At 44.6% G+C, this 27431-nt stretch overlaps 1 protein-coding gene across 1 annotated transcript; it reads right to left on the bottom strand.

Moving 5' to 3' along the window:
* Positions 1–478: 478 nt before the first annotated feature.
* LOC133019226 (stAR-related lipid transfer protein 13-like) lies at positions 479–27105 on the bottom strand. The gene is made up of 14 exons (XM_061085628.1): positions 26732–27105; positions 13538–13609; positions 12330–12411; positions 10113–10176; positions 8028–9343; positions 6390–6560; positions 5833–5992; positions 5520–5718; positions 4620–4833; positions 4180–4294; positions 3420–3671; positions 3078–3295; positions 2398–2574; positions 479–2307 (listed from the first exon to the last, which is right to left on the bottom strand). The coding sequence occupies exons 1-14, from the start codon at positions 26853–26855 to the stop codon at positions 2190–2192; spliced, it is 3282 nt and encodes a 1093-aa protein (XP_060941611.1). The 5' UTR covers positions 26856–27105; the 3' UTR covers positions 479–2189.
* Between the last annotated feature and the right edge of the window lie 326 nt (positions 27106–27431).

Below are 27431 nucleotides of genomic sequence, written 5' to 3'. Positions count from 1 at the left end.
TCTAAAAATATTTTCCATGGCATACTTTTCTCATTCCTTCCTGACCTTCAGACTCCAGCGGAGCAACAGCACCACACGATGGACGAAGTAGGACAGGACAAAGGAAAATGTAATCTGTGTTTCCCCGGTATTTACTATGATTTGTTCTTCTGCCGAGGAGGTCACGTTTTATCTGTTTGTTATTCATAAAGGATTTAATGCAAAAACTACTCCACCGATTTCTAATAAGGTTCGTACAGGGGTTGGGCATGACCTTGAACTTAGGGGCGGATCCAGGATTTCCCTTTAACATTGTGAGAGGTCATTTTGCAGCATTCTCCTTGATTTGATAGTTGGAAATTTGGTGTAGATCCAAAAACAAATCTAGATCTGGTGAATGTAAATGTGTTTTTACAAGGGGGCTGTGGGCGGAGGTCCAGTCTCAACACTGAGCCCTGTGACATTAGAGCAGTTGAATGAACAGACACTGGAGAACATATTTGTTGAATTCATACATTTTTATTCTCTTGTTTAGAAACAACGGTTCTATTATCCGTCACTTTGTCAGAAATAACCGAGCACAGATCAGCTACTCAGCTCCAGTCGGGGGGGGGGGGGGCTCTCCGCACTACAGCCGAGGGCTCAGGTCAAAGTCACTCACTCACTCTTTTGTCTGTCTCATACACACATATTTACACACATATACACACACACACACATCCACACACACATGGTTCTCCAGCAAGCAGCATCCACATGGGACTTTGGTGGCACTGTAGAGATACTGTATCGTAGCAACACCATAGCAACACAGCGGAGACACACAAAAAAAAGCCAAGGCGGCGCCATGGCGGAGCAAGCTCTAGTCTGCTATTGCTTCAGTAGGATGTTGTGTGGGAAGTTCACATTTCAGCATATCAATATGATAGGTAGATAAGCAATGAGGGTTGATCTGCTGCCACAGCACAGAAAGCATCAGATAGTGTGAATTACAGCCGGTTCCAAACTGCTGGACTCAGCTGTTGTACAGACTGTATGTATATCTAAAATGCAGATACACAGGTACATCCATGCACACACACACACACACACACACACGCACACACAGACTCACACACATGCAAATATTGAAACAAGCTTCCCAGAAGCAGTGAAATGGTCTCATGTCTTAGACATTGTATAAATGACAATAAAAACACAATGATACCATGTACGGAGAGATAATGACAATAATAACTTTAAAATAACATTTAATTTAGATAAGATTAACACTGAAAATAATGACAGGGAACTAAATCAACAGTGATATCCAACTCAATGTTTCCATAACTGGGTTGAAGCACATTTATGGACCCGATGACTGTTTCCCGTTTTCTGTGATCCGGATCCCTTGTGTCCTCGATTCTTCCTGAAACTAACGCACTTTCACAATGTAGTGCTGTCATGTGCCCATACTGTACTGGTCCTAGTCATTCCTATGGATCTATACAGCATCTGTAGAAGGCTCAAGAATAATATAGAATAATTAAGTGCATGCTATAAATGTACATATAAGAAGATCCAGATTCCACTAGTTTATTAAAAGATTAATCAGATAATAATTGTAGATAAGATGTCATCGTCAAGTGTTTGTCAATGTGGCTGTTTGTAGCTGACAGTGTTTAAAATGACAAAACCAGACTGGAGTGAATATGTCCTGTTTGTCAGGTCTGTTCTATAACATAGAGGAAATTGTTGCCTCTGATAAGGACGTTGTGTTCTCACTCGTGTCTTTTGGTTTGTGTAGTTGCTTCTTTTTTAGCAGGAAGAAATACTTCATTTCATTGCCAAATACTGTGGCAAACATCTCATGATCAAACCTGCCGACGCAGACTGGTTCATTGATGGATTTTAAAGAAGGACCCAGTAAACACTGGAAAGTACTCACTGTCTACTCAACCTTACCCTTCAAAAACTGCACGTGGTCAGGAGTTGATTATGTGAAAGGGAAAACTAAAATGTTTGTTCTATGGTACACTGGAAAATAAATTAGTGATTACATGATATAAACTACCCCTCTCCCGTCTGTGTGTGAATGACTGTGACTCAGTACAGTTTGGTACAGACAGGCTCAGTGTGGCTCAGCAGCATGAAAAGACACCAACGTCCATTTCCTGGATGATTCCCCTCCTGGATCAGCTGACCCAGGATAAAGCTGGTTTCCCCAGGGTTCAGACCTTGGCCTCGGTGCTCGTCTGATCTGGAGGGAGAAAAGAGGAGCGGATCCTCTGGACTTCATTGACACACAGGTGACCGAAGGCCTTGTTGTACCAGTCTGGAGATCTTCCCCTGGGACGAGAAACGGGCAGATAAAGCACATTAACGACCGCGGTGTTGATTGAACCCTTCACCGTGTGGACACTTGGAGTCGGGCCACACCTGAGGTCCACTCTGGAGATGTGTGTGAGCCTGGTCCTCTCCGTCCCACAGGGCTCCAGGAGGTACTGCGACTCCAGCACGACCCCCCGAAGCCCCCCCATGCGTGGGGAGTCCTCGTGCTCCACGGACACGCTCACCAGCGCACAGGAACCTCTGCACAGCTCCGTACGCCACGACCTGAGAGGAAGTGAGGGAGAGACATTTAATGAAGATATGTGATTAATGTCTCGAAAACTTTTTCTAAGTAATAATTATTTCATTGAGCCAGGGGACTCAAACCTCTCTTTGCCTCTGAGAGCTACTTTGACAAAATGAAAGTGACAGAGCACTACTTACGTTTGTAATATTTATTCACAGAGCTAACGTCCATGTAAACCTACTGAATCAAACTATATGTGAGTAGATAGACTCTAAAACCAGAAAACAACAAAAAATGTCAATTTAATGTCTGAAAAACAACCCCAAAAATTTAAATTACAATTAAACTTTCGAGTTTACTTAAATGTTTCTGTATTTCAGGATATATTTAGGCCGAATTGATTGAATAGTCCTAAAATATTAACTAAACAACAATGCTGCTCATTATTTTAATTTATCAGCTGATTACAGCACCTGTAATTAACAACTGTCTCAATTAACAACTTCCACACACAAAACCAGTGAAATCCATCAGTCCTGACCTCAGTACCACATAGTCACAGTTGGGTTGAGGTGCCATGTTGCAGCAGGAGTACTGGTACACATCCGTCTGTCTGTCCAGCGGCTCCAGAACCTTCTCCTGCCGTAGCTCAGTCTGCCACAGGGGGCGCTCTCTGAGCAGCCGGTGCAGCACCTCATTGGGAGGAGCCGGCACCTCCACGCACACACGCCACTGCCGCAGAGGGTTTCCATCTCCCACCTGATGCACAAGCACAAGGCGTGTAAGGTTCATAGTGACAATTTGCACAAAGGATGTTTATGTTCTATATATCATAAAAATGCTGATATTCCCTGGGTGCTCGTTCCACACTGTGACGACGCACCTTTTTAAAAGCCAGCTCTGTATTGTCAACAGTCGAGCGTGACACCCAGGCTTTGCTCTTGTCTTTGGCATCTTTCAGCAGGTTCTGGACCAGGCGCTCTATGTGTCCATGATAGGATCCTTCCTCATCGTCCTCCTCTTCGTCCTCATCCACCTCCTCCTCGTGAGCCTTGCACAGCTCGTCCAGCGGCGGCACCATCAGCTCGGCCTCCATGTAGGAATTACGAGACTGGGTCACCATCTCCTCTGGGATCTGGGGAACAGCCAGGAGAACGTGCATCGTGTCACGTGACATCAGGTCAGGCCTATTTTAAAAACAACTGTACTGGTTATTTTATCATAATATCCAGGGTCCTCTATTCTTTCAAATGTTGTCATCCTGCGAAGGCCTTTAAAATGAAACACCAGTCACTTTCATGTATTCTCGATACAGCACAGTATCCACTTAAGAGGAGTCAGCTGTTGATTCTGATAGGAAAACTCCTTGAACCATGTTAGTCTCTAACACATGGTAATGAAGTCGGTTTCTCTTTGTCCCTGAAGAGGTTTCCACTGACAGCAGCGAGATATTCTGTGCACACTGACAGTCTCAAGGTAATGACGGCGTACAGCTTTAGAATCGAGCTCATTGAACACAATCATACAGCGGAAACCTCCCTCGGCTTCATGTTGTTGGTTATTTTCATACATAAAGAGGTGGTCATGTATTATTTATTAGGCAGCACAATGACTATCAAACAAATAAGGAAGTAAATCCTGACCTGAAACAGACGCTGGCTCTCGGAGATCATGTGTGCCAGGCCCTGAGTGGCGGCCAGGTTCTCACTCAGGTCTTTCTGATCCGGACGGCCGGTGGTGTACTTCTTCTGGATCGACCTTGAGAGAAATAATACAGAGATTGATATTGTCCTGGTGGCTTCAGAGGAAAACAAGTGACTATTATTATTATTGTACCAATTCTATTACAAGTGGTTTTACTGGTGGGCATATATGCAACAATTGCCACATTTAAAACGAGTATAAGACAATAAAATAAGATGTAAGAAGGAAAAAAACTGAATTAGCTGAATAACAACCTAACTTCTAATTCACTTCAAATAAAAAATTTGACCAAATAATCATAAACGTATCTTCAGTGTTAATAATAGTCACGGACTGAGACCACTGAGTGTTTTCTCTGATCACCGGTCTAAATGTGCACCTTGGCGACAGCGTCTCGTTCTTCAGGATGCTGAGGTGGAAGAGCGAAGGCCCCAGACACACGGCCAGGTTCATCGGCGTCATCTGGTTCTCCTCCACCAGGGCGGTGACGTCGCGCAGGAAGGAGAGCAGCGTCTGCAGAACCTCCCTGTTCTCGTCCGGCATCAGCAAGATGGCCGCTCGGACCGCCTGCAACCGCTGCTCCTTCGGGACGTCTGGAGAGAAGAGGAAATAAGGAGAAGGAAAAGAAAAGGTCACATTTCCCAACATAATACAAATATATAAGATTATCCTTTTGGACGTTGCTATTCATTTATAAGTGGGAGTCTCGACATAGATCAGAAGTGCAGAGAGACCTCGCTGGGAATCAAACAGTGGACATTTGTGATTATGTGGTTTGTGGCATAGACATATATAAGGCTAGATGTCTCGGCCAATGGAGTCGAACGTCCCCACATGGCGGCCATCTTGCTGCAGGCGGCTCACTCACCCATAACATTGTGCTGTAGTGGAGCATACTTTTTAAATAACCATAACTTGCTCAATTTTCAACCGATTTTTAAACTGTTTGGTTTGTTATAAACGTCAGAAATGTAGTTATGACACTGCATTAATTTAATAAATTGTTTTGAAAAATAACATAATTATTCATAAGTATACATTAAATCATGCTCATAGTATAGTTACTATGCTCATAGTAAGAAGCTAGAATGTTCATTTCATATCTGATATTGTTTTTTGAATGTTATCCAGAACGGGCCTAAAAAAACTCACTTGCTGTATTTTGAATATGATCAAACATATCACTATGAAAGTATTCAAAGTACTAATTTGACTGTAGTGTGAGTGGTGTGGAGGCAGATGCAGTGTTTCGGGGATTCACCGCTCGGAGGCGACTCACATTGGTAAATGTGCAGGAAGGTTTCCCCCAGCTTGCTGGTGAGCAGAGGCTCAGGCAAGTCTCTGAAGAACTGCTTCACCATGTCGGCCACGTCGTACGCCGACTGGTCCTCGTAGCTCACGGAGTCGGGGGACAGCTCACACTGCTGCCTCAAAGCCAGAATACGAGACTTCACGCCTGATTTGCGGAACAATCCCACCTGAGGGGAAGACAAAGAAAGCAGCGAGGGGTTTAGTGGAGGTTTCAGCTGCCTCGTATGTAAACAACCAATATTAGCACGATGAGGAGAAAAGCCAGGTCTTGTAAAACTAACCTGGTCCAGACAGTGTGTTCGGAGGTGGCCGAGGGCCTGCTGTAAACACAGAGGGAGCGGGAAACCACAGCGCTGGACATGCACGATGAGGGGAACACCAAACACACTCCTCTCTTTGTAGTCGGGCACCTTGATGCGCTTCATAAACTTGGGCACAGACCTGGGAGCGACAGACAGAGCGAGGGAAGTGCGTGAGAGAAAGAGACGTCTGTGCTTTCATTAACAGACTCTTTATGTCAAACAGGATTTCCCTCTTGGGGATAATAAAAATAAACAGGACGGGTCATAAAAACACACTGATGGGCCTGTGTTTGGCAAAAAAATTGAAAAAAGGGTAATAAGAATAAAATAAGAAGTTTGTTCATATTATTTATATGAAAATACATTGAATATGTACTCAAGTTAATACGTTTATTAAACTCATTCACATTTTGTAAATTCCCTGCGTTAGAAATCAGTGAATGAATTATAGTTTAAGTTATCAGCAGTAAAGAACAGTAGAAAATGGACAAAGACACAGAACCATCTCCATGAGGTATTGAACAATGTGGACCCACCATGTCCAGCCGTGTTTATTAGACATGGAATATTTCTCCATGATGGCGGTGAGGCGGAGCAAAGAGAACTTCTGCAGCAGGCTGAGCTGGCCTGCTGATTGGCTGCTGATCTGCAGCGAGGACGCCGGCTGGTTGAGATGATCGGAGGTTCTGAAACTGGGCCATCGCAGACTGGGACGGGAAGAGAAGAAATGAATAAGAACATTAGAGAAGCATTATTCTTCTTTCTCACAAATAAGGTCCTATTATCGTTGTTTTAGATGATTCCTATATCCAATTAAATCCTTGCAGTTAAACACAGTGACTGCTGAGGTCTGGAAATGCAGAAAGATTACTAAAAAGAAACACAGGAATACAGAAAGGAAGCACAACCATCACACTGTCCTCACACTGGCCACAAACCTGGAGGTTTATCAAACTCCAGCAAGGAAAACGAGAGTGAACAGTAAAATTACTCATTAACTCTTGATTGTTAACATCCCTCACATTTTATAGCCCATCTGCCTGGTTCAGCTTTCATTTGATTGATTACTTCCCGCTGTCGGATGATTATTATTTCAGTTGCCGTCTCTCTTTAAGTTTCTTCTTCTCAGTCTTTCCTCCAAATAAAGTTTTTACTCGTCAGTCTAACAGCTGTTTTCTTTCGCCGTTAAACTTTTCTGCAGCAACGTTTGCAAGTTCTAATTATCTCATAACCTTAAACTTTTTAAAACAGAACAAAAGTTGTAATAAAACCAAATCATCTTTTGGAATAAATATACTATTTACCCCAAGTCAGTTTCTTTTTGATCTAACTCCTGAAGGCATGTACACACAAGACCAAGAGCACTTGTTACATATATTCTTGATGACTGCTAGGAAAATGGTGACAATAAAATGGTTGAATCAACAGCCACCTACAGTGGAAACAGAAGCTGAGGGAGGTGTATGGAATGGAGGCTTTAACTGCTCAATTACAATTAAGGTCTGATGTTTTTGTGAGGAGGTGGCTACCTATTGCAGGATACCTCTCTAACTGAGGGGAATCCTGTGGTACGATAGAATGTCTTAACCGTCCATTTATTTATTTATTATTTTTCACTAATCAGTCTGTCATATATAATTTGTGATGTTGTCAAGGAATGTTTGTGTTTCTCTTCAATAAAGTTCTAAAAAAAAAAAATGTTTACGCAAGTCTTAAAATGCATAATGGAAAAAATTATATTCCTACTCCTTGACTGTATTTCTGGTGTCGCAGACCTCTGTGTGTCGGTATTTTTTATTTTATATTTTATTTTATTATATTATATTATATTATACTGCATTACATTGCATATTGCAATTTGACACCGCTCACTGTTTTGCTTTTTGCATTTTGAATTTCACTTTTTACTTCACTTTTTATATCTTTTGTCTTTTATATATTTAAGGTCTGATGTTTTTGTGAGGAGGTGGCTACCTATTGCAGGATACCTCACTGAGGGGAATCCTGTGGTACGATGGAATGTCTTAACTGTCCATTTATTTCTTTATTTCTTTATTATTTTTCACTAATCAGTCTGTCATATATAATTTGTGATGTTGCCAAGGAATGTTTGTGTTTCTCTTAATAAAGTTTAAAAAAAATAAAAAAATCATCTTTAAAACCCTTGAACTCACCGTGGTCTCGTCAGCGAGGCCCCGACTCCAGAGTCCCGCCTCTCCCGACCGGTCCCCGTGGAGTCTGTATCGTTCATGGAGACGCCGTCCCTCTCGCACTCGCTGGGGGTGGTCCGGCCCTCCCCCTCCCCCTCCTCCTCCCCCGTGTCGTCCTCGGGCAGCACGCTCCTGCTCCAGTGGTCCACGATTTGCTGCAAGCCGCTGACGTGCTGGATGATGTCGTCCAGGTGAGGGAACATGTTGTCCTCGGTCTCCAGGTCCTGCAGGTCCCCGGTGCTGGCGTACAGGTGCGAGCCCGGCACGTTGTCGTACACGCTCACCCTGCTGCCCCGGGGGGCTCCGGGACAGGGGGGCCTGGAGAGAGGTTTGCTGGACCAGGGATCCCCCAGGCCGTTGCAGGGCGTGGAAGGTTGGGTCCGTGTCTGGCGGCCATTGTTCCTGTCGTCGGGGGAGGGCGCCAGGCTCTCGATGGACAGAGCTTTGGGGAAAGTGCCAGGTTTATGGTCTTTGGGGATGTGAATGAGGAGGTTCTCATACGAATGAAACTGGTTTCTGCCAAACTGACTCTGCCCCTCAGTCCTCTTCCCCTGAGAAGGCAGCTCCATGTCCTCCAGGTACATGCTGCTTCTCTTGCTGGCCGGCCGAGGTCTGGTGAACCCCGCCTCCTTCACGTCGGGCGCCACTGCCTCACTGCTGGCGCTCACTCTCACCAGGGACCGGTCTTTACAATCATTGGTGAGTGTGTCAGCAGGAGTGTCTTCATCCGTTTGGTGGTTGTTAGGACTGGGCTCTAATTGGCTGATGGGAGTACACTGGAGCACCTGCAGTGCCTGAGGCTCCTCCCCCTGTAACACCGGCCCACTGATAACGAGTGGCGGCCGGCGGTTTGAGCTTTTCCGCCTGGTGGACGGCCCCCAGGTGCGCATCCCTTCCATGCGACGCAAAAACTCTTTGGCTTTGCTCCGCCCACCTTGGCGGTGGCGGCTGCTTTTCATTGGCAGGGAGTTGTAGTGTGAGAGCTCACTGGGCGGTTGGTAGGAGGCGGAGAGGGACGCCATGGAGAGGGAGTCGGGCATGGCCGAGGTGGAGTCCTCACTGTGCAGCGAGGAAATGTCGGTGATCTCCTGCTCGCTGAGGTCGGTCAGGACGCTCTCGCTGCTCACTGTGCTGCGCAGACCCCCCCCCGGACCTGTCGGGCTGTTGTCATTGGTGCTGTCCAACAGGAAGTCCTGCAGACGAGACCAGCGTCGGCTGCTCCACTCAAACGTCCACCGCTTACTGATCGCCAGCGGGTCGTCTTCATCGGAGTCATCACCCTGGGGACGGATAAAAGTATTCAGGAGGAGTCAGAAAAAATGGGTACACACGTTTATTTCTACACATATTTTAGTGGAGACCAAAGAAAAATCATGATTAATTATTAGCTCTGCCAAAGAGGTTATGATTTTACCCGTGTCCTTTTATAAATTAGATTATACCAAAACTACTGGACAGATTTTGATGGACAGATGCAGTATGTGTCATGAATTTCGTCTCTTTCTTTCACAATGCGAGATTGAATTTAATTCCTGGATCCTGATTTTTTAAATATGGCAAATCCATGGAACGGATATCAATGAGTGTGAGTCTGTTGGGCCTTGGCAAAGTCATGAGCTCTACTCAGGACCACACTAGCTTTACAACAAATAAATCACATCTAAACCTAATGTCACATGGAAGGACTGGAATGATTGATGATAGTTCAGACTGGGACTGAAGTCATTAACTGTGGTTTGGTTGGTCAATGTGCAGCCGTGACTCTTCATTGATCCGGTTTGATTAAAAGAACTCTTATATTCGACCAACGCAAATGCAGCAGGTTTACATGTGAGAACAAGAAATGGAATCAAATGGTGCGTCACATGTGTACAAAGACTTCTATAATAATTAGTAAACCTTCACAAAGGTATTACAGAAAACGTCTATTCTTGACAGCTGTGAATAAACAGGTAAAATAATAATAATAACAATAACACTACTTCTACTACTGCTACTAATAATCATATTAATAATAATGAAAATAATAATAATAATAAATTGGCTTACTTTCTTCTTGGGGTGACTGACATCCAGTTTCATGGACGCACACTTGTTCAGAGTATTGAGACGTCTGCAACACACAGTCAAACACACATGTCAGAGCTGGTAGGTTGGATAGATTCACCCTGCTCACATTCATTGTCTTATCTTTCTTTTCTCTCCCTCCTTTCTCTCCCTCCTTCCCCCTTTCCCCTCCTCAGTCTGATCATTTGCAGAAAAGCCTCTTCATCCCCTTCTCTTTCATCTTCCTCCCTGTCTATCCCTTTTCTCCTCCCACCCTCTCCTCCTCTGGCATCCTCAGCCTCGAGGGGCACATCTCCCCCCCCCCGAAAAACAAAGCTGGCTCCTCCCACACTTGCCTCCCTCCTCCCTTCAGCATGTCACCCATTCCAATCCCCTTTTGTGTGTCTTTTCAATACAGGGAACATTAAAAACATGCTTTTTGAGACCTTTGTCATTTGAAAGATTTCAGCCTCTAACCCCTTGTTGCCTGAATTAATTTCCAATTACATAAAAAAATATTATTTGTGTCTTTGGCTGTCATACAGATGCTTAATTAAGTGGGGATTGTTAATTTCAATATAGCATATACAATAGATACAAAATTTAGGTATGAAGCAAATTAGCGACATTAGGCATAATGGGGCATAACCGTAACTTAACAAATTTTCCAGTCTCTGGTATGTAGATTATTATATTGATGCTGCTTTTGCTTGAAATTGAATAACAACATATGTTTCTGTACAATCATTGCTGTTCCATCATCCCAGTATTTCCAATACAGCTTAATATCTCAAAATAACTTTGCTGCACAGTACCAAGGGGCTAGTATGTATTTTTCACTCCGACCACTAGACGGCGTCAGAGTACTTCCAATACCTTCATGGTATGTGTAGTATTTGCACCATCAGGCATTAGTGGGATAAAAAGAACGGAATGGGGTTTGAGGCGAATTCGCGACATTCGTCTACAGGGGGCTAACAGCACAGTATGAAAAAACCTGATTGTACAATGTTTCTCTGTCCTGTCAGACAAAGAGTCGCTTGTTGCTGCATGTAAACCTGAAGAACAGGATTCACAAAGTCGTATCAACTGCTGAGAGTAAACACACGAGCTGGAAAATACAGCAATCATCTCCGAACCCTGTATTTCTCCTGCAGCGTGGCCACATCACAGATTTAGACTCTCTGCTCCGTACACTACACGAGTCTATAATCTTAAAATCTAAAAGGCTCTTTAAAAAAAATATATATATATAAGGTTGGTCTTTTTTTTGTAAAGACCTATGCGTGAACAAGCGAGACCTCATTAGCAGGGTTTTACGGGGGGGGCAATATATCTGTCAGGAATCACTAACGCTGTAATTACCACGCCCTCCTCTACCATACACGCTGGGCAGGCAGGGGCGAGCGACGAGGAGAGAGAAAGACAACTTCAATGATTTGAAATATCGCAGAGAGATGTGCAGACGTACTTAAAACACACTCTCGAAGCCCCATCTGGCAGAGTACATCGCCCCCCCGACCCCCTGAGGGTCTCTGCTCTTTGAATGGGAGATCAGAGCGTGTGGCGGAGGGGGGGGGCGAGGCGACGGGATCAAAGGTTGGGTTGTCTGAGCGGGAGACAGCGATGGGGAGTTCATTAAGGGTCAGGGTCAGACAAGTCGTGATTAGTGGTGAGCACCGGGCTGCAGGGACGAGTCGGAGGAGCAGAACCAGCGGGACCAGTAAAAGGGTTTCGAGATTCTAATGGTTTTAAATGATCGGTGGACGTGTAGTGGATGAGAATGAGCTCCTCATGTTCAAGATTCAAGATTTTTTATTGTCAAATGCACAGAGATAACATGAAGCAGTCGCTGGCAATGAAATACTTGGGTCACAGGCTCTCTTCTAGCAATGCTCAGTAATTTCAACAACAAAAAAATTAAATAAAAATAGAAATAGTATAAAATAGAATAAAATAGAATATCAAAAATTTAAAATAGAAAATAAAACATATATATCCAAATATATATCTTTACAGCTGAAGAGAAAAATATAAAACAACAATAGTTCAATTTGTGCAGTAGTGCAAATATTCAAATATGCTTATTACGGTGCTGGTGCCAATATGCAAATATGCCAGGGTGCTGGTCTGGTGGAGTTATTGCAGTTCAGAGGAGTTTAAAAGTCTTGTGGCCTTATGGCGTATGAAGAGGTGCGTTTGTGGATGAGTGTTCCTCACCGACATAGCGGCTCCACCAGATCCCGGTCCAAGAAGTCATGGTCCCTTTTCACTGAGGAAATGTCAACTGGAAACTGGGAATCTGACCAAGAGGAAGAAGAAAGAGAGGAAATGACAGTTGTGCTGGTTAATGACTAACGGAAGACAGGAGATCTGAGGGTTGGTGTGTGAAGTATGGTCGCACAACTGCTGCCGCTAGACTTAACACCTGTCATCTGCACGTGGAGTTTAGAGAACACGCACATTTTGAAACCCTGTAATAACTTGGATTACACATAATCTACACAAAATGCAAATGGTGATTCTCTATGAATGCTATATATACAGTCTATGGTGAACCCGGAAGCCGCCACAGAGGCGCAGAGGCCGGCCATTACTGGCGCTCACAGAATATGCAGTGTGTGTGTGTGTGTGTGTGTGTGTGTGTGTGTGTGTGTGTGTGTGAGCGTGTGCTGTTAAAGAGGGACCGCTGGATTTTAAGAGCTACTTCTGAGATTACTGGGGCCACTTCCTGTTTGTGCCCAATGGTCATCACATGAATGAACGCCTGTAGTTTTTACAGAGAGGTGGAAGGAGGGCGAGGTGGAAGAAGGGAAGGAGGACAGGGGGCGTGAAGTGAAAAGAGAGAAAGGCAGGAAGAGAGAAAAGCTGTGAAAATACAGGCGTTGACTGGGGGAGGACTGAGAGAGAAGTGGTGAGCGAGTTGAGGGAGAAAGGTGGAGGAGAGAGAGAGAGAGAGAGAGAGAGAAAAAGAGAGAGAGAGAGAGAGAGAGAGAGAGAGAGAGAAGCTGTGAGAGTCCCAGCAGTGATAACAAGGCCTTTCCCATGACCTCTCCCTCTGGACAGGAACTGAAGCCTGGAAATAGAAAACAGCAGCACAGAAGACTGGGGGATACGAAGATGAAGGGATGGCAGAAAAAGAAGAGGAGCAGCAATGAAAAAAATTTAAGTAGAGAGAGAGAGAGAGATAGAGAGATAGAGAGAGAGAGAGGGAGAGAGAGAGAGAGAGAGTAAGAGAGAGAGAGAGAGAGAGAGGGGGGAGAACTAGAAGCAGGAGGTAACTCAAGGAGAGATGTGTAAGAGACGGGTCTTGTGTTTTAGCAGCTGGGTAAATTCTGGCTCCCTCTGTGTGTGTTTGTGTTTCTGTGTGTGTGTATTTGTGTGTGTGTGTGTGTGTGTCTGTGTGTGTGTGTGTTTGTGTGTCTTACCTTCATAAAGCTGGGCGTACTGTGGAAATCCTGCTGCTCTAAGCCAATCACAAGCCTCCTTAGCCTCAATCTCTGTAAAGCAAAAAATAAAGCAGTTGAGGCATTTTGATTACACACATAGTTTAGAAGCAGATTTTCTGAAGGATTTATGGTTTTATTCTGTAAAACTGAAAAAATGAAGTTAACAGTAAGAGACCGGAATCATCACATGGTTTTTTTTCGAGAAGGAATTTGATACTGAATTTCCCTCTTGGAATCTCAGTGAAGTTATGTCTTACAGACCAATCATCAGCAATGTGAACTATTAACTTTCTATTATAAGCATAAAACTCAGATAAATTAAGAGTCAAGGAGGGAAACACAGAACTTAAGACTTTTCCCATACAGGGGAGGAACATCTTAATTTTCCTTTGGGAATTCACTGAGCCAGACAGGGCTGCACAGTTCACACAGCTAAACATTAAATATCCTGTATAGACTTCCAAACAAAATACACTCAGATGAACAGGCAGTCAGGTTTCAGCTGTAAATGCAAAAACATTTTTAACAGGCCTTATACACACGGCACCACAACCAATCAGGTGCTGCCGCCAACATCACTACATGTTTTACAGGTGTTGGTTTTTGCTACTTTTAATATTGCTCAGACTGCTCCACTGGCAGCTCTCAAATGTGCATACGAGTGTATGAATTATTTCTGTAGAGCATCATTCTGCAAAGCTCTTAATAATAATAGAACATTTAATTTCATGACACTTTTCTGCACACCCAAGAACACCTTACAATGCATTATGGGAGATATAAATGATATAATAACTAATATAGCACCCAGAAGAGAGCATACGTCCACCAAGGCCCAGAAATCCCCTTCAAATTTAATCAAGCTGCACAAATTCATCGATTGTTTTCATCTGGATCCATATTTTATTACCTGGCAAATCTGTGAAAATGTTGAAAATTGCCTTATCTTGCAATTTAAAGAAAAATTCCTGGATCTCCTTGTTATGACCAGTACTTCCACTAACTTTCCTTGGGATCAAATGTTGGGGATATTATTATGTACAGGTAAGAAGAGAATAAATTGATACGACCAGTTCTGAACTTCAAAATAATATGAACTTGCACACAATTATAGCACGATACAGCACGAAGAGCAATGCCTTTCCATCTGCTTCATCCCACAGTCACTGCTCCCTTTCCACGGCTCTTTCACAACATTCACTCTCACTGGTCTCATTCATGGCTTTAAAGGCGCTGGCAGCGATTCAGAGCGGCACCGCAGAGACGCCGTGGACAGAGTTCAGCGAGGGCAATAAAAAAGCCTCGGTTTTCACCCTCAGATGACATGAGAACGGTAGCAGGAAACAATCCCGTCGCCACAGTCCAGCAATTACATCCCTCTCCCAGCATTCCCGGCATAGCTGCTCTCTCTAAATCACATACGAAGCAAACGCGAGGTTAGATCATGAAAAATATTTTTAAGATGCTGAAAATAGAGAAATTCCAGAGAGGAACAACTTCAGGAGAGGAGACGCGCGGAGAGAGCTGAACACTTACTTGAAGCCCTCATGGTGCCAGTGATGACATGCTGCTATTTATCTCTCCGGCGCTCAGACTGATGTTTTCTCTCCATCCCACTCGCTCGTCCACTCACTTCTACCCAGCTCTCCATCAAGTGTTAGCTCTTTGTGCTCTTTCCTCCTCGCTGCCTCGCTACCTCCCTTGTGTTTACAACTCGGCCTCCCTCCGCCAGCCGGCCCCATGCACGTTTTCTCTTCCCTGTAATTTTCTCCTCAGCCTCCTCTCTCGCACTCGCTGCTTTGTTGGGATCCACGTTACAAGATCTCTCTATTTCCACGTCTCTCTCTCTCCTTCTCTCTTCTATTCTGCTCCTTTCCTCTCCTCACTTTGCCCCTTTTTGCTCATCTTTGTGATCACGTCTTTCTCCATCCTGAACATCACTGTCTCCACGTTTCTCTTCCCTTCTCTTTGTACTTAATGAAATAGTTTCAAATGTTTTCCTCCTTAACCTGCATTTTTATTTCCCTTAAAGGTTCCCTTACACGTTTTCCTCGATCATCCTCATCCTCTCTTCCACTCGGATGCAACAAAACTCTTCATCTTCTTTGTCACCAGTCGTCAGTCTGCCCCGAGGTAACAGACTGACGACTGGTGGATTTTAACTTCACATGTCAGCTTAACCTGCAGGCAGGCGAGCTATAGCAAGGGCGGTCTGACCTCATCATCGTCCTTTACATTTACTGTACGATGCCGCCGACCTGATCAGCTTGTTGGAGAACACACACACACACACACACACACACACACACACACACACACACACACACACACACACACACATGTTGCCCCCAGTGAGTCAGAGAATGCAAAGCGGATGCGACAGGCAGAACGGAGGGCAGAGACGGAAAGACCCCTTGGATTAAATCACAGGGAGGAGGAGACATCACATCCTGTCACATTACGTTGTGTCTTTACATTAAAGAGCAAATAATCTGGCGTTGTCAGCATAATGCCACAGACCTCAGTTTTTGACCTTAATTAAAAACACATCAGTAAGACACACGGCTGCACAGGTTGGTCCAGTGAACACAGGAGCTGTGGTTTACTGTGAGTCAGTCAAGTCAATGTGTTACCATGAATATTCCTTAGTGAAGCAAATTCTCAGTTTCTGCAATCTCCTCCAATGACCATCCTGCAGGACTTACTGCTGTAAAGCTCTGGTTGTTTCTGTCCACTCAGCTGTAACTGCACACTGTTTGCATGCTGTTGCACAGACGCTGGAAATGCTGAACCTACATATCACTTGTAAATGCACACCTTATACAGAACCTCAAATCCCTCCATCTTCTCCAGGGTTTCATTGAAAAGGAATCAATACCCATAAAGCCATTGTAGTGCCCAGGTAATGTTTTACAAAAGCACAAAGTTGTGTACTTCATTAGAGTGGTGTGCATTTGTTTGTGCACAAATGAGCTGAATGTCAAAGCCGCCGTCACCGTGGGAACAAAGCGCTGCTGTTCATCTGTGCAGGATTTAATCAAGAGATTAATTAGTACACAAATATGTTGTTAGAGGGCCACAAAACGCACAAATGCACACAGTCAGACGGAGCTAATCCACGCTGCCAACTGTGCTTTTCCCTCGGTTGATTCCGTGGCGCTGCATTCCTTCTGCGTAGGATATACGACGAGCCACTGGAACCACAGCAGGGAAGGCAGACAGATGGTATGTGTATCAGTTAGAAAGTGGGCGTCCATGTACGGGACACGGGGGCCGAGAGGTAACGCCTTACATAACCAGGTGCTCGGCGTGTTACATAACACACACAACACAAGCAACCTACATCCTTCCCTCTGCTTCTGGACCGATGACTTCACCGATCTATCTGAGCTAATTTAATTTTCTCCCTTCATCCAGAGCCAGAAAACCTTGACTGTCTGACAACCTTCCCTCCGTGTTATGTCTGACTATCCCTGGGTCTCAAGGACCCTGGAGTGGATGACATCAGTTCCTGTTCTGAATTTCCCATGCGTCCAGAGCGGCATGCGAGCTAAGAACAGCAACAGGAAGTCTTGGGACTGAACACGTCAGTCCGACTTAGCGGGAATAATTGTAATGAGCCACACTAATGGATGATGATCGGTAACAGAGACGAGGATGAGGGGAAAATCACTTAATTCATTTTACAGAGTTTAATTTTAAATGATGTTTATTTGAATGGTTCCACTCAGACATAATTGATTAAATAAGAGATAAACAGTAGAGACGAGGGACAGAGAGACATAACTTCAAGTGTGTAAAGACTGTGTAGGCATGAAGTGAGTAATAGTCCTCCCACACACACACACACACACACACACACACACACACACACACACACACACACACACACACACACACACACACACACACACACACACACACACACACACACACACACACACACACACACACACACACACACACACACACACAGACAGGATGTCTGGAAAGCAGCCATATTCCCACATAAGCTAAAGCACTTAGTCCTTCATGTTTAAAGGTCACACAGAAAAAAAGAAGAATCTAAGAACTTGGAGGAGAAGTGATGGGATGGGGGGATTGGGGGAGGGAGGGAGGGAGGGAGGGAGGGAGGGAGGGAGGATGGGGGGAGGAGGTTAAAGAGGAATATGTGTGTCCTGTCCCGTATGGTTCATCTGTGGTGATGTCTTGCCCTGAGGAATTTGCGTTAAAGCAGAGAGAGTCCACTGGCATGAAATCAGTGCCGGCTCATATGGAGCCTATAATATATTATGACAGGTCCTGGCAGGAGCGCTGTGTGTTGGTAGTTGACCATAATTATTCACGGCTCTGGGGTTATGGTCAGATTTAACCCGCTGCAATAATAAAGTTGGGATATGATGAGATTGTAAGAGACAGGACTGAATGTGATGGAATTGGTGATTTTTTTCCTTTTTCTCCAGCAGAGGGTGTTGAAGCAGCATCTGGCAGCAATGCATTTACATGACAGTCCAATTATTACATGGCTCCAGGCTGTGGTTACAGGAAGGAGCGGAAGGGGATTATTACGAATGGGCTACGTCTTTTAATTTTAGGGATTTGAGCATTTATTGTAAATTGGCTGAAACGTTAAGTGCTCTGCTTGGAGTAGCAGCCAGTGGAGTACTTGTGGTTTGCCAGTAGCAATTGTGGGCACGGTGGTGAGAGACAGACATATACATTCAATTTGAGTTTCCTCTAAAAGAAAACACAGACAGGTGACAAATTGACGGAATAAGGAGGGAGGCGGCTGAATGGTTTGTGAGGTGAATCATAGATTACACTGAGGCCTTCGCTCTAGATTTCACCCAAACTGGTAACTTGAGGGAGATTTTGGACTTCAAAACACCAAATAAGGGTTATAGATTTTTTATAAAATTGCGTTTTACTTGAAGAAGTTCAAGAGTATTGAAGAATCTATAGCAAGAGGCACCGATGCTTCCAAAACATCTGGACAGCCCCCCTAGTGGCTGATTGTGGTATAGGCCAACAACCCTGCCTTAACCTTTGGCAGATGGGACATGGACCAAACATTTTGTGTCGTCACAAGATGGCAGAGCTCGTATCTGTAGCCTTTTGGCTTCATTGTTGAACCAGTGGGAGGAAGTGGAGACATGTTATCCAACTTCATGGGTGAAAACACATCTGTAACATTAGTGTATCCTGATCTATGGGATAAACACTAACTGTAGTGTAAACCACCAGGAAATGATAAAATGCTTTATACAGATGCATGTAAATCAAACTATGATGTGGGGTTTTCACTTTAAATGAAATTTAAATTTAGAAACAGACATTAAAGTGCTTTTTTCCATGGATATAATAGGTATTTTTGACTTGACTACGCCATATCAGGAAATAATCACTTGTATTATAAATGAATGCACGTCATTTAAGAGTTAGGAAGTTCCAGGGTCTTGACAGCTGTGCATGTCTGCTCCCTGGCACAGCATCCTGGGAAATTGTGAAGTACATTTATAAAATATGTGGATATCCTGCTAAGACAAGTCAAAATGTCTTCTGTGAAAAGAGCCAATACTTGTTCTAATTCTTTGCAGCTGAAAGCAGCTCCTCTGTTTCCTTTGAGCACTGCATCATGGGAGAGCAGTAAATTATTGACAACACACGCAAATATCTTAGCTTTCTATTTAGAGCTACTGGTCATTGGCTCCGAATCCAGCGACTACAGGTTACTTTCCACCAAAAGTTCCAGGAAATGTCATTTCCTAAGAACTCAATGATTTGTTTCCACAGTAGGCCAGAGGGAGATTAAGCTAATGAATCTGCTGACGTATCAAAAGCTCAACAATCGCCTTTCTCATCTTTATCCATGAGAAAAATCCAGCCTGATGAGGAGAAGATGGAAAAAAAGCAAACACCTGGACTGAGTCATCAGACCACTGGTCATGAAATCTCTCGGGCCTCAAACCACAAGCCAAACAACATGTTTGCAGTGAAAAGATTTTAAAAAACGCCTATTCTGTGGGAAAAAACGTCAGTGTCCTTGACAGATCAGTTTCACACAGGAAGTTCCTGAACCAGCATTGAGTAAGTTTCCAATGTGGAAGCTTTGGAAACATGGAACCCTCAAACAGACCTTAAATTGTGATCACAACACTTTCATATCGTCACCTTTAATAGATGACATTGTGAACTTGTTAGTGGCTTTTTGTCTTTATCCTCAACCAGGAAGACACAGAACAACGTCTGCATTCATTTTGAGTTGTCCTGGTGTGTGTGTAGTTTTGCCATTTGTTGCCGGGCAGGAAGCGAATCAATCACTCTTAGATACAGCATTGTTTCCATCGTCATGATCAATACCATGACGATAGCGGTTTTAAATCCTCACCCATCTACATGTGGACCATGTGCATATATAAATCTAAAGGGTGAGAGAGGCCATGCTTTACAGATATGAATCAAAATCTCTTGCTTTTGAGTGGGATCAGATGTGAGGTCACTGAGTTTATTTAAGTCTGTCTGACAGTCGACCAGCTGCTGAGAAGTGGAATGCAACTGGGATGTGTGTGTGAGAGAGAGAGAGGGAGAGAGAGAGAGAGAGGGAGAGAGAGAGAAAGAGAGAGAGAGAGAGATGGAGAATCAGAGGAGAAAATTGAGTGAAAGTTAAAGGAGTGATTCCATTATCCAAACCCAGCACAGGCATAAACTTGCTCCTCCATCTACATTCCTCACCTGCAATAACCGTCATGTCACTCGCTCTCAAATTTGTGAGCAGGCGGAATAAAAACAAACATCTAACGCAAGACTTTGCATGTTTCTTCTCGTCTTTTACGAAAATTCTACGACAGAAAAAAACGCACAAACACGCTACTGAAACGCAGAATATCGCAGCTGATTGAGGAAACCAACTCATCCTCTACATTGTGTTCAGCAGCCGGTGGATCCGGCCAAAGCCTCAGCTGCGACATTTTCATGAACACCGGGATGTTCTGTTTACTCCCCGGGAAACACGGCGCACGTGACAGGAAGTTGAGGAAGTTAACCACGGAATACAAAGCCTGACGAGTTCGGTAGGGGAGACACAGACAAAAACAATAACACTACAAAGACCTTCAAGACTTGTTGTGACTTCTTTGAGATTCATGAGAGATATATTTTTTGGAGGAGAAATGGCTCCATATGTCCAACTGAGTAAAACCAGAAGGAAGTGGGAGCACTGGCAAAGCTTTAGCGAGTGGGCTCTTGCCAAAAAAGCATACTATGATGAAACAGAAGATTGATATTCTACTTCTAAAAGTCATTCCTGGTGTTGTGAAAACCTCTGCGGGAGAGGTCAAATTTTGAAAAGTCCTCATTGAGAAAAGCTTGCATGAAATATCGTCACAATTTGTTTATCAGAGCTTAAATGGCTCAAATATGAACAAATATTTCTTCTCTAGCTCTGAATGGACACGCGAGACGATCCATCTTGATGATATCCATTCTCTGTTTCTCAAGCGAATAAGGGAGATCTTGACATTTACCTAAATAACATGGATCCAAGCTACGTTCAAAAACCAGCAGAATCTTCAGAAGAATCTGCGACTGTGCCGTCTGGTTAAATGATATCACATGTCTCTACTATAGGGTCTATTTTATGCATGATGTATTTTGATGTGAGCTGAGAGCATGGCAGATGAGAAGCTGGGGATAAAACAGAACTCGACTAGAGTGGGTCGACGATGCATGAGCAGATATTTCTCAAAGCAAAACCGTCTGTGAACTTTGTTTGGCTGCAATTCTAGAGGTCAAACAAAAAATCTGTTCAACCACCTTAAAAGAAAACATCACATAAGTGGTAATTAATCAAAATATGTGTTATTTTATAATAGCAGTAACTGATGGAAAGAGGCCACAGAGGGAGTCAGTGTTAAAGACTGTGGACAATGAAGGGTTTAAGAGACGGCTGCACATCTGTCAGTGTCCTTAATGTAACACTGTGTTTTAAACGAGTCAAACATTTCAAAACTTAGAGAAAAAGTTTCTATTAAAAAGAAGAAAGTTAATGATGATGCCTTTCGTAAAACATGGGAACCCTTTCTGTCATATGTTGGTCTGAATGTTTCCACCATTCTCACAAGAGAGTTTGTATCATAGCTCAGAATGCTCTGCCTCAAAAGAGGCACTCTGTTTTACCATTTAATTGATTTACTTTTATTTCTGTATACTTTTATTCTACTTATCTGTTTTTAATTTTTTCTTACTTGTATAGGACGTGACCCCTGAATCTTCTGCCTGTATGGATTTGAATATGTGTGTGAGCCAAATGTTTGTCTTGTTTTTGTTTTGTGTTGTATTACCTGTTGGAAAACTAATAAACATATATGAGGGAAAAAAAAAAAAAAAAGAAGAAAGTTATGTTAAAAAGGTTGTAATATAATATACACTACTAGATGAGTTCACACCTCCAGGTAAGAAAATAAATTATAGGGGAATTCATGAGAAGCTCAAAAGCCACAATGTCAAGTCCATTCATGTTCCACCTCAGCACATCTGGAGAAGAAATTCAAGCTTCATGAAACAGTGGATTGATAAACTCCTACTCCTATTCTAATCAAGTCAAATCCAGGCTATAACCTTCTCTATATTTCTCCGTCTCTACCTTGTTCCAGCTTCCGAAGCAGCTGCTGCCGGGCGATGATGCGTGAGAGGCGCAGGGCCGAGCGCCGCCGGGGGGTGTCGCCCAGCCGCAGGTAGAAGTCCTGACACACGGGCGTCATGGCCTCCAGACAAGCTCTCTCATTGGTGCTGTCGCCTTCACCCTGGCAGTCATTACTCTTACTGTCCTTGACACTTTGCACCACACCGTCTCCACTTTCCATTCTCCTGCAGTCTGCAGCACCAGCGTCAGCGATTGTTGCACTCGTAGGGCGTTTCATTTCCCCGGTATCCGCAGCACCGGTGACGTTTTCATCCTTCGGAGTTGCTGCTGCGGTGGCACCGTCCTCACTGTCCAGATTGGAATTCACTGGCCCTTCGTCCCCTGCAGCACTGGCATGGTCTGCACCCCCACAGTGAACTGAGGCACTGTCCACATCTACTGCAGCGTCCACGTCCTCCATGCTGCCGTCCACAGCCTCCGGAACACCACAATGCAATCCTCGCTGAGCTACAAGACTTCCTCCCGCTCGCCCTGATGAGGTTTTGTGCGAACACTCCTTGTGAATTCCTGCCTCCGACATGCCCTCACTGGAAGTCAACTCCCCACCCGCCCGCCCGCCCGCCCGCCTCCTCCTCCCTGCAGCTCATCCCAGTCGACAACAAACACACGGGCTACATCACAACAGCTGATTCAGATGACCCACCTTGTTCTTCTCTCTCACACACACACAGACACACACACATGTACATGCTCAGACTCCCCAGCCGAGATGGGAGGGAGACTCTCAAACTCTTGTTTCCACAAAGTTTGGGTCACATGATGATCAACATCCAATTAGAGAAATGTTTAGGGAACAGGGCTTCCTGACACTCGGCCTCTGCCAAAGAAGCAATTGTGGTACAAGCCGAGGCCATATGAGCGTGCATGTGTGTGTGTGCGTGTATGTGTGTGTGTGTGTGTGTGTGTGTGTGCGTGTGTGTGTGTGTGTGAATGGTCAGCGGAGAGAACCACTAGCCCAGCAGCCTAATGGGAAAAGGGAAAGGGCAGAACAATGGAGAACGTGTGGGTGTGAGACCGTACAGAGGAATGTGTGTAGAAACCAACGCTACTGTTGCTAATGCTGAGTGGGACTGTAATGCTATTGAGAAATTTTCTCTAAATCCACGCCATCAAACCACATGATATTTATCATAACCATATTCTGTGTGCGCCGCTCGCTCTCGTTCCCTGCGCTCGGGCCTCAGACACCAACCACATGTAACAGAAAAAAGAAAATCTGCGGTATAGCAGCTGCACTGAGAAACGCTAATGTCTGAAATGTGTGACTGAATGCTGCCATACAGTCACCGAGTTAGCAGATAAACGTATGGAATGCAGCGAGAGGAGGAGGAGGAGGAGGAGGAGGAGGAGGAGGAGGAGGAGGCAGGTTCATACTTTGACCTAGTTCGGCAAAATAGTGATCCTCCAGGACGAGAGGATTTAGGGGGGTGATTTTTAATTCATTTTAAGGGAGGGGAAGGGTAAGGAGGTATAAGAAGGGGATGTGGGGGGGGGCTCACGTGAAAAGTAGGTCAAAGCAAAGTCAGTTTTAGGTCAGCAGTCTCCCACACAGACACACACACACACACACTCGAACACACACCTGATCTCACAGTGGAGGGCTTACCCAGAGGCGTTTCAGTCTGCTGGTGGCACAGTGTCAGAGAGGTGTGAGGGAACCAGCTGAAATGAGCCCCCCCTAACCCCCCCCCAAACCCACTCAGAGACGATGGGACGTAGTAAATCTGTCGTTTGATTTGATTTGATAAGACTGCCCTCTTGAGGCAAGCTCAGAAAAAAAAGATCAGCCTAGATAGACTAAATGAATAAATAATAAAATAAAAAAATTATGTAAAAACACTGCCCAGCGCTCAGGGGGAATATGCCCAAGCATGCAGAGCGCAGTAAAGTGATAGTGAGCTGAGTAGATGTGTGTGAACGCACTGGGCTGTGGTGAGCGCTCAGTAATAATAACTCAGTCTCAGTTACAGTTGGACGAGACTGGAACTAAACAGGAAAACTGACGAGTAAAGACTGGAGAACTAAACAGATGTAAGCAGATTACAGCAGGATTCGATTATGGAAACCACCCATGAAAATATGAGCAGGAGTAGAGTTGTGTTGCAGAATTCATTATTCCAAACTCTGCGTATTTTCAATCCCCTGCAGGATCCTGACTGTCAAAGCCCAGTGACCTTTGACCTTTAATCTACAGCCGAGTATCTCAGGCTGGACTTGGGAAGAACAGAGATTAAAAAATATAAATAAAAACCTTTAAAAATATGACATTAATCATAAAACTGAATTACCATAATGCTTTTCTTAAAGCAAACTAGGTATTCGTCACAAACCAACAACCAGAGCCGGAGCAGCTATTAGAGACGAGCCATTCTCAGTGCAGACGTCAGTGCAGAGCCACCAAAGAAACTGAAAAACCCATTTCCATAGATGTAAACCGAATAACCCAAACATTTCTATGTGATTAAAGCCGAGAGCTCGAATTGAGTCGCTTTCATCTGATATCAAAGACATGCAGCGGCATCCAGTGCGTCCTGAAGCTGCATGAAAAGGAATAAAAAAGAATTTCTCTGGGAGAAATATGAGAGGATTTACCTTTTTGAAATGTTTGAAAGCTTGATACCACCTGGGGATAATCTCTGAAAGCACAAGAACTCTTCTGGATTTGTCCTTAGATTCATTCTCTGCCTCCAGACATCGAGCTCTGAACAAATCGGGTTTTACTTACAGCCCGACGATAACTTCAGTAAAGCAGCGAAACACACAAACTGACAACTATATAATGAGCACAACGATTTGTTGGGAAGAGGTGATTTAAGGTAAACGCTAAAGCAACCGAGACCCACAAATCCCACACACACACCCCTCCCCCCGATAACCTGAAAATCCTCTGGGATTGAGACTAAATCCAGGTGCAACTGTGAAATCTGGTTCTTCTGACACACAAACACACACAGGATGGAATGGAACCATGTTTGCAATTAAATACACTTCACTACCGAGTCAGTTTCAGCACTGATCAGTTCATTTGTTTATCTTGGCATCTAACCATGTTTAAATTTACAGATGCTAATGTGCACTTTACATTTACACATCTATTTTACTTATGTCCTTCTTTGTTTGTTTGTCCTCAGGCAAAAGTCCCATATGAGGCAAATTGTGCTTTGTGATTCAATCGGTGATATTTGGACTATATGACCTTTGACTTATGTGACCTCAGATTCAAACTTGAACTCACTGACAGTTGTTTTGTAAATATCACATTCCAGTTGTCCAAAAAACAATCAAACAGTTTGAAACAAAAGACATTTGACTCTCACGCATGAACCTCGTGATGTGATATTCCTTTGCTTTGAATAATTCATAGAGTGGAAGAACCAAGAGCAAAATGAAAGCAAAAGGGTCTAAGGCCAGATGTGCACATTTTAAGGACCCCCGATCCAGACAGATGTGACCCAGGTGCCTTCTGAACTGATGGGGTTCAGCAGTGGGGGTGCGGGTTGGTGTTTGGGGGGGTTTGGGGATGTGGCTGGAGGAGGATGAAGGGGTGAAGAGGATTACTGGAGCAGCAGGTGCTCCACGATGCTCCTCTACACCGACAAGTCCCTCTGCTATTTGAATCTAAGGCATCAGATTCATAAGTTAGTGGGATACACATGCATCACGCAATCCTGGACAAATGATCTGGAACACAATCCAGGTTCCACTTTGCTTTGTGTGCGACTGTTTCCTGCATGGATCTGTGGTTTGGGAATGTTAGTCTCTTAATTTGTATAAGAGGGTGAGAGACTGATTCTATTAAAGCCAGGAGACAGCTGCACCTCTCTGCACCTCTCTCTCTCTCTCCTCCTCTCCTCCCCCTGTGACGCAAGGCTGAGAGAGAGAGAGAGAGAGAGAGAGAGAGAGAGAGAGAGAGAGAGAGAGAGAGAGAGAGAGAGAGAGAGAGAGACACGAACAGACGTCTCCAACTCTGCGCACCCAGTCCACGGAGCAAACTTGGCGCATTGGCGCGTCCATGCAGAACCATTTCACTACACGCAGATCATAAATCCATAATCCAATCTGCGTGCTTCTGCACAAAGCAATAAATTCAGACCGTGGAAACACACACACACACACACACACACGCAGGAGGCAGCTGAGATCCTGGCTCGACTCCTGAACATGCCTGCGCCTTTTTGGACACTAAATTTGACAATGACCTTCCCAAAATATCTGGGCTCTGCAAGAACAACCCAACACACACACAGGCTCCATGTCTTTATATGATTCTATTACCAGTCAGCAAAGTTGTTAGAATAGAAGCTGTAGAGGTAAATCAAAACATGGGATCAATACCAAAACAGTGACCATGCGCAAAATATAAATATCCCTGTAGTCACGTTTCTGTTTTATTTTAATATAATAATAATATATGATGATAATATAATATCTCCAGCACATTGAACATCTCTCCGGGCTCCGGGCTCTCTGACCTGCCAGCCGTCGCTCCCGGACATTCCTCCACAGCAGATCCCAGGCCCGGGCCGTGGAGTCCCGCAGCTGCTCGCTGATCGACCGCCGCAGCCGGAGCCTGGCAGACCTCCGCGGGCTGCTCATTGCGGGACCACCGGGCTCATGTTCCCGGACCGACTCACACCAGAGGGTCCGTCCGTCAACGCATGAATTATGTCCCTAGCTCGTTGACTTAATTCCACTCAATTCCAAACCCGACCGGGACACCGGGACCGGGGACACCACCGGGGCTGCAGCGTCCGGGCTGCCGCAGTGGTCGTGACCGCTCCGCCGGGGAACGAGCTCCGTGCTGCGGCGGCTCCTCCCAGCAGCAGCAGCCGGGGATGAGCTCCGGTTCTCGGGCAAAACTAGAGAAATGCTACCGGTGCATTCGTGTCCTGGCTCCTGTCTGTGGAGCGGAGGCGCAGAAATGTTTCATCACAACTTCTCCTGCATGTGAAAGCTGGAGCTGTGACGAGGAGAGCCAGATGTGGGAGGCGGTCCCCCCCCCCCAACCCCACTCCCCCCACTCCCCATGTGCAAGACTCTCTCTCTCACACACACACACATTCATACACATACACGTTTGTACTCCTATCTTAGTGAGGACACTCCCTTTTATACATTCCCAACCCCTTACCCTGACCATCCAAACTAAAAGCCTAAACCTTACCTTAACAT

Source organism: Limanda limanda, chromosome 14, assembly GCF_963576545.1.
Source record: "Limanda limanda chromosome 14, fLimLim1.1, whole genome shotgun sequence".
Lineage (NCBI taxonomy): Eukaryota > Metazoa > Chordata > Actinopteri > Pleuronectiformes > Pleuronectidae > Limanda > Limanda limanda.
This window is presented reverse-complemented; position numbering and strand designations above follow the sequence as displayed.

What these genes read in the sequence shown, in the direction of transcription:
- LOC133019226 (XM_061085628.1), bottom strand. Translation starts at nt 26,855, where the DNA reads ATGAGCAGCCCGCGGAGGTCTGCCAGGCTCCGGCTGCGGCGGTCGATC. An exon ending in AACGAGACGCTGTCGCCAAG is followed by an intron (nt 4,295 to 4,619) that starts GTGCACATTTAG and finishes ATTTCTCTCAAG; the next exon opens with GTCGATCCAGAAGAAGTACA. An exon ending in TGTGACTATGTGGTACTGAG is followed by an intron (nt 2,575 to 3,077) that starts GTCAGGACTGAT and finishes ACTTCCTCTCAG; the next exon opens with GTCGTGGCGTACGGAGCTGT.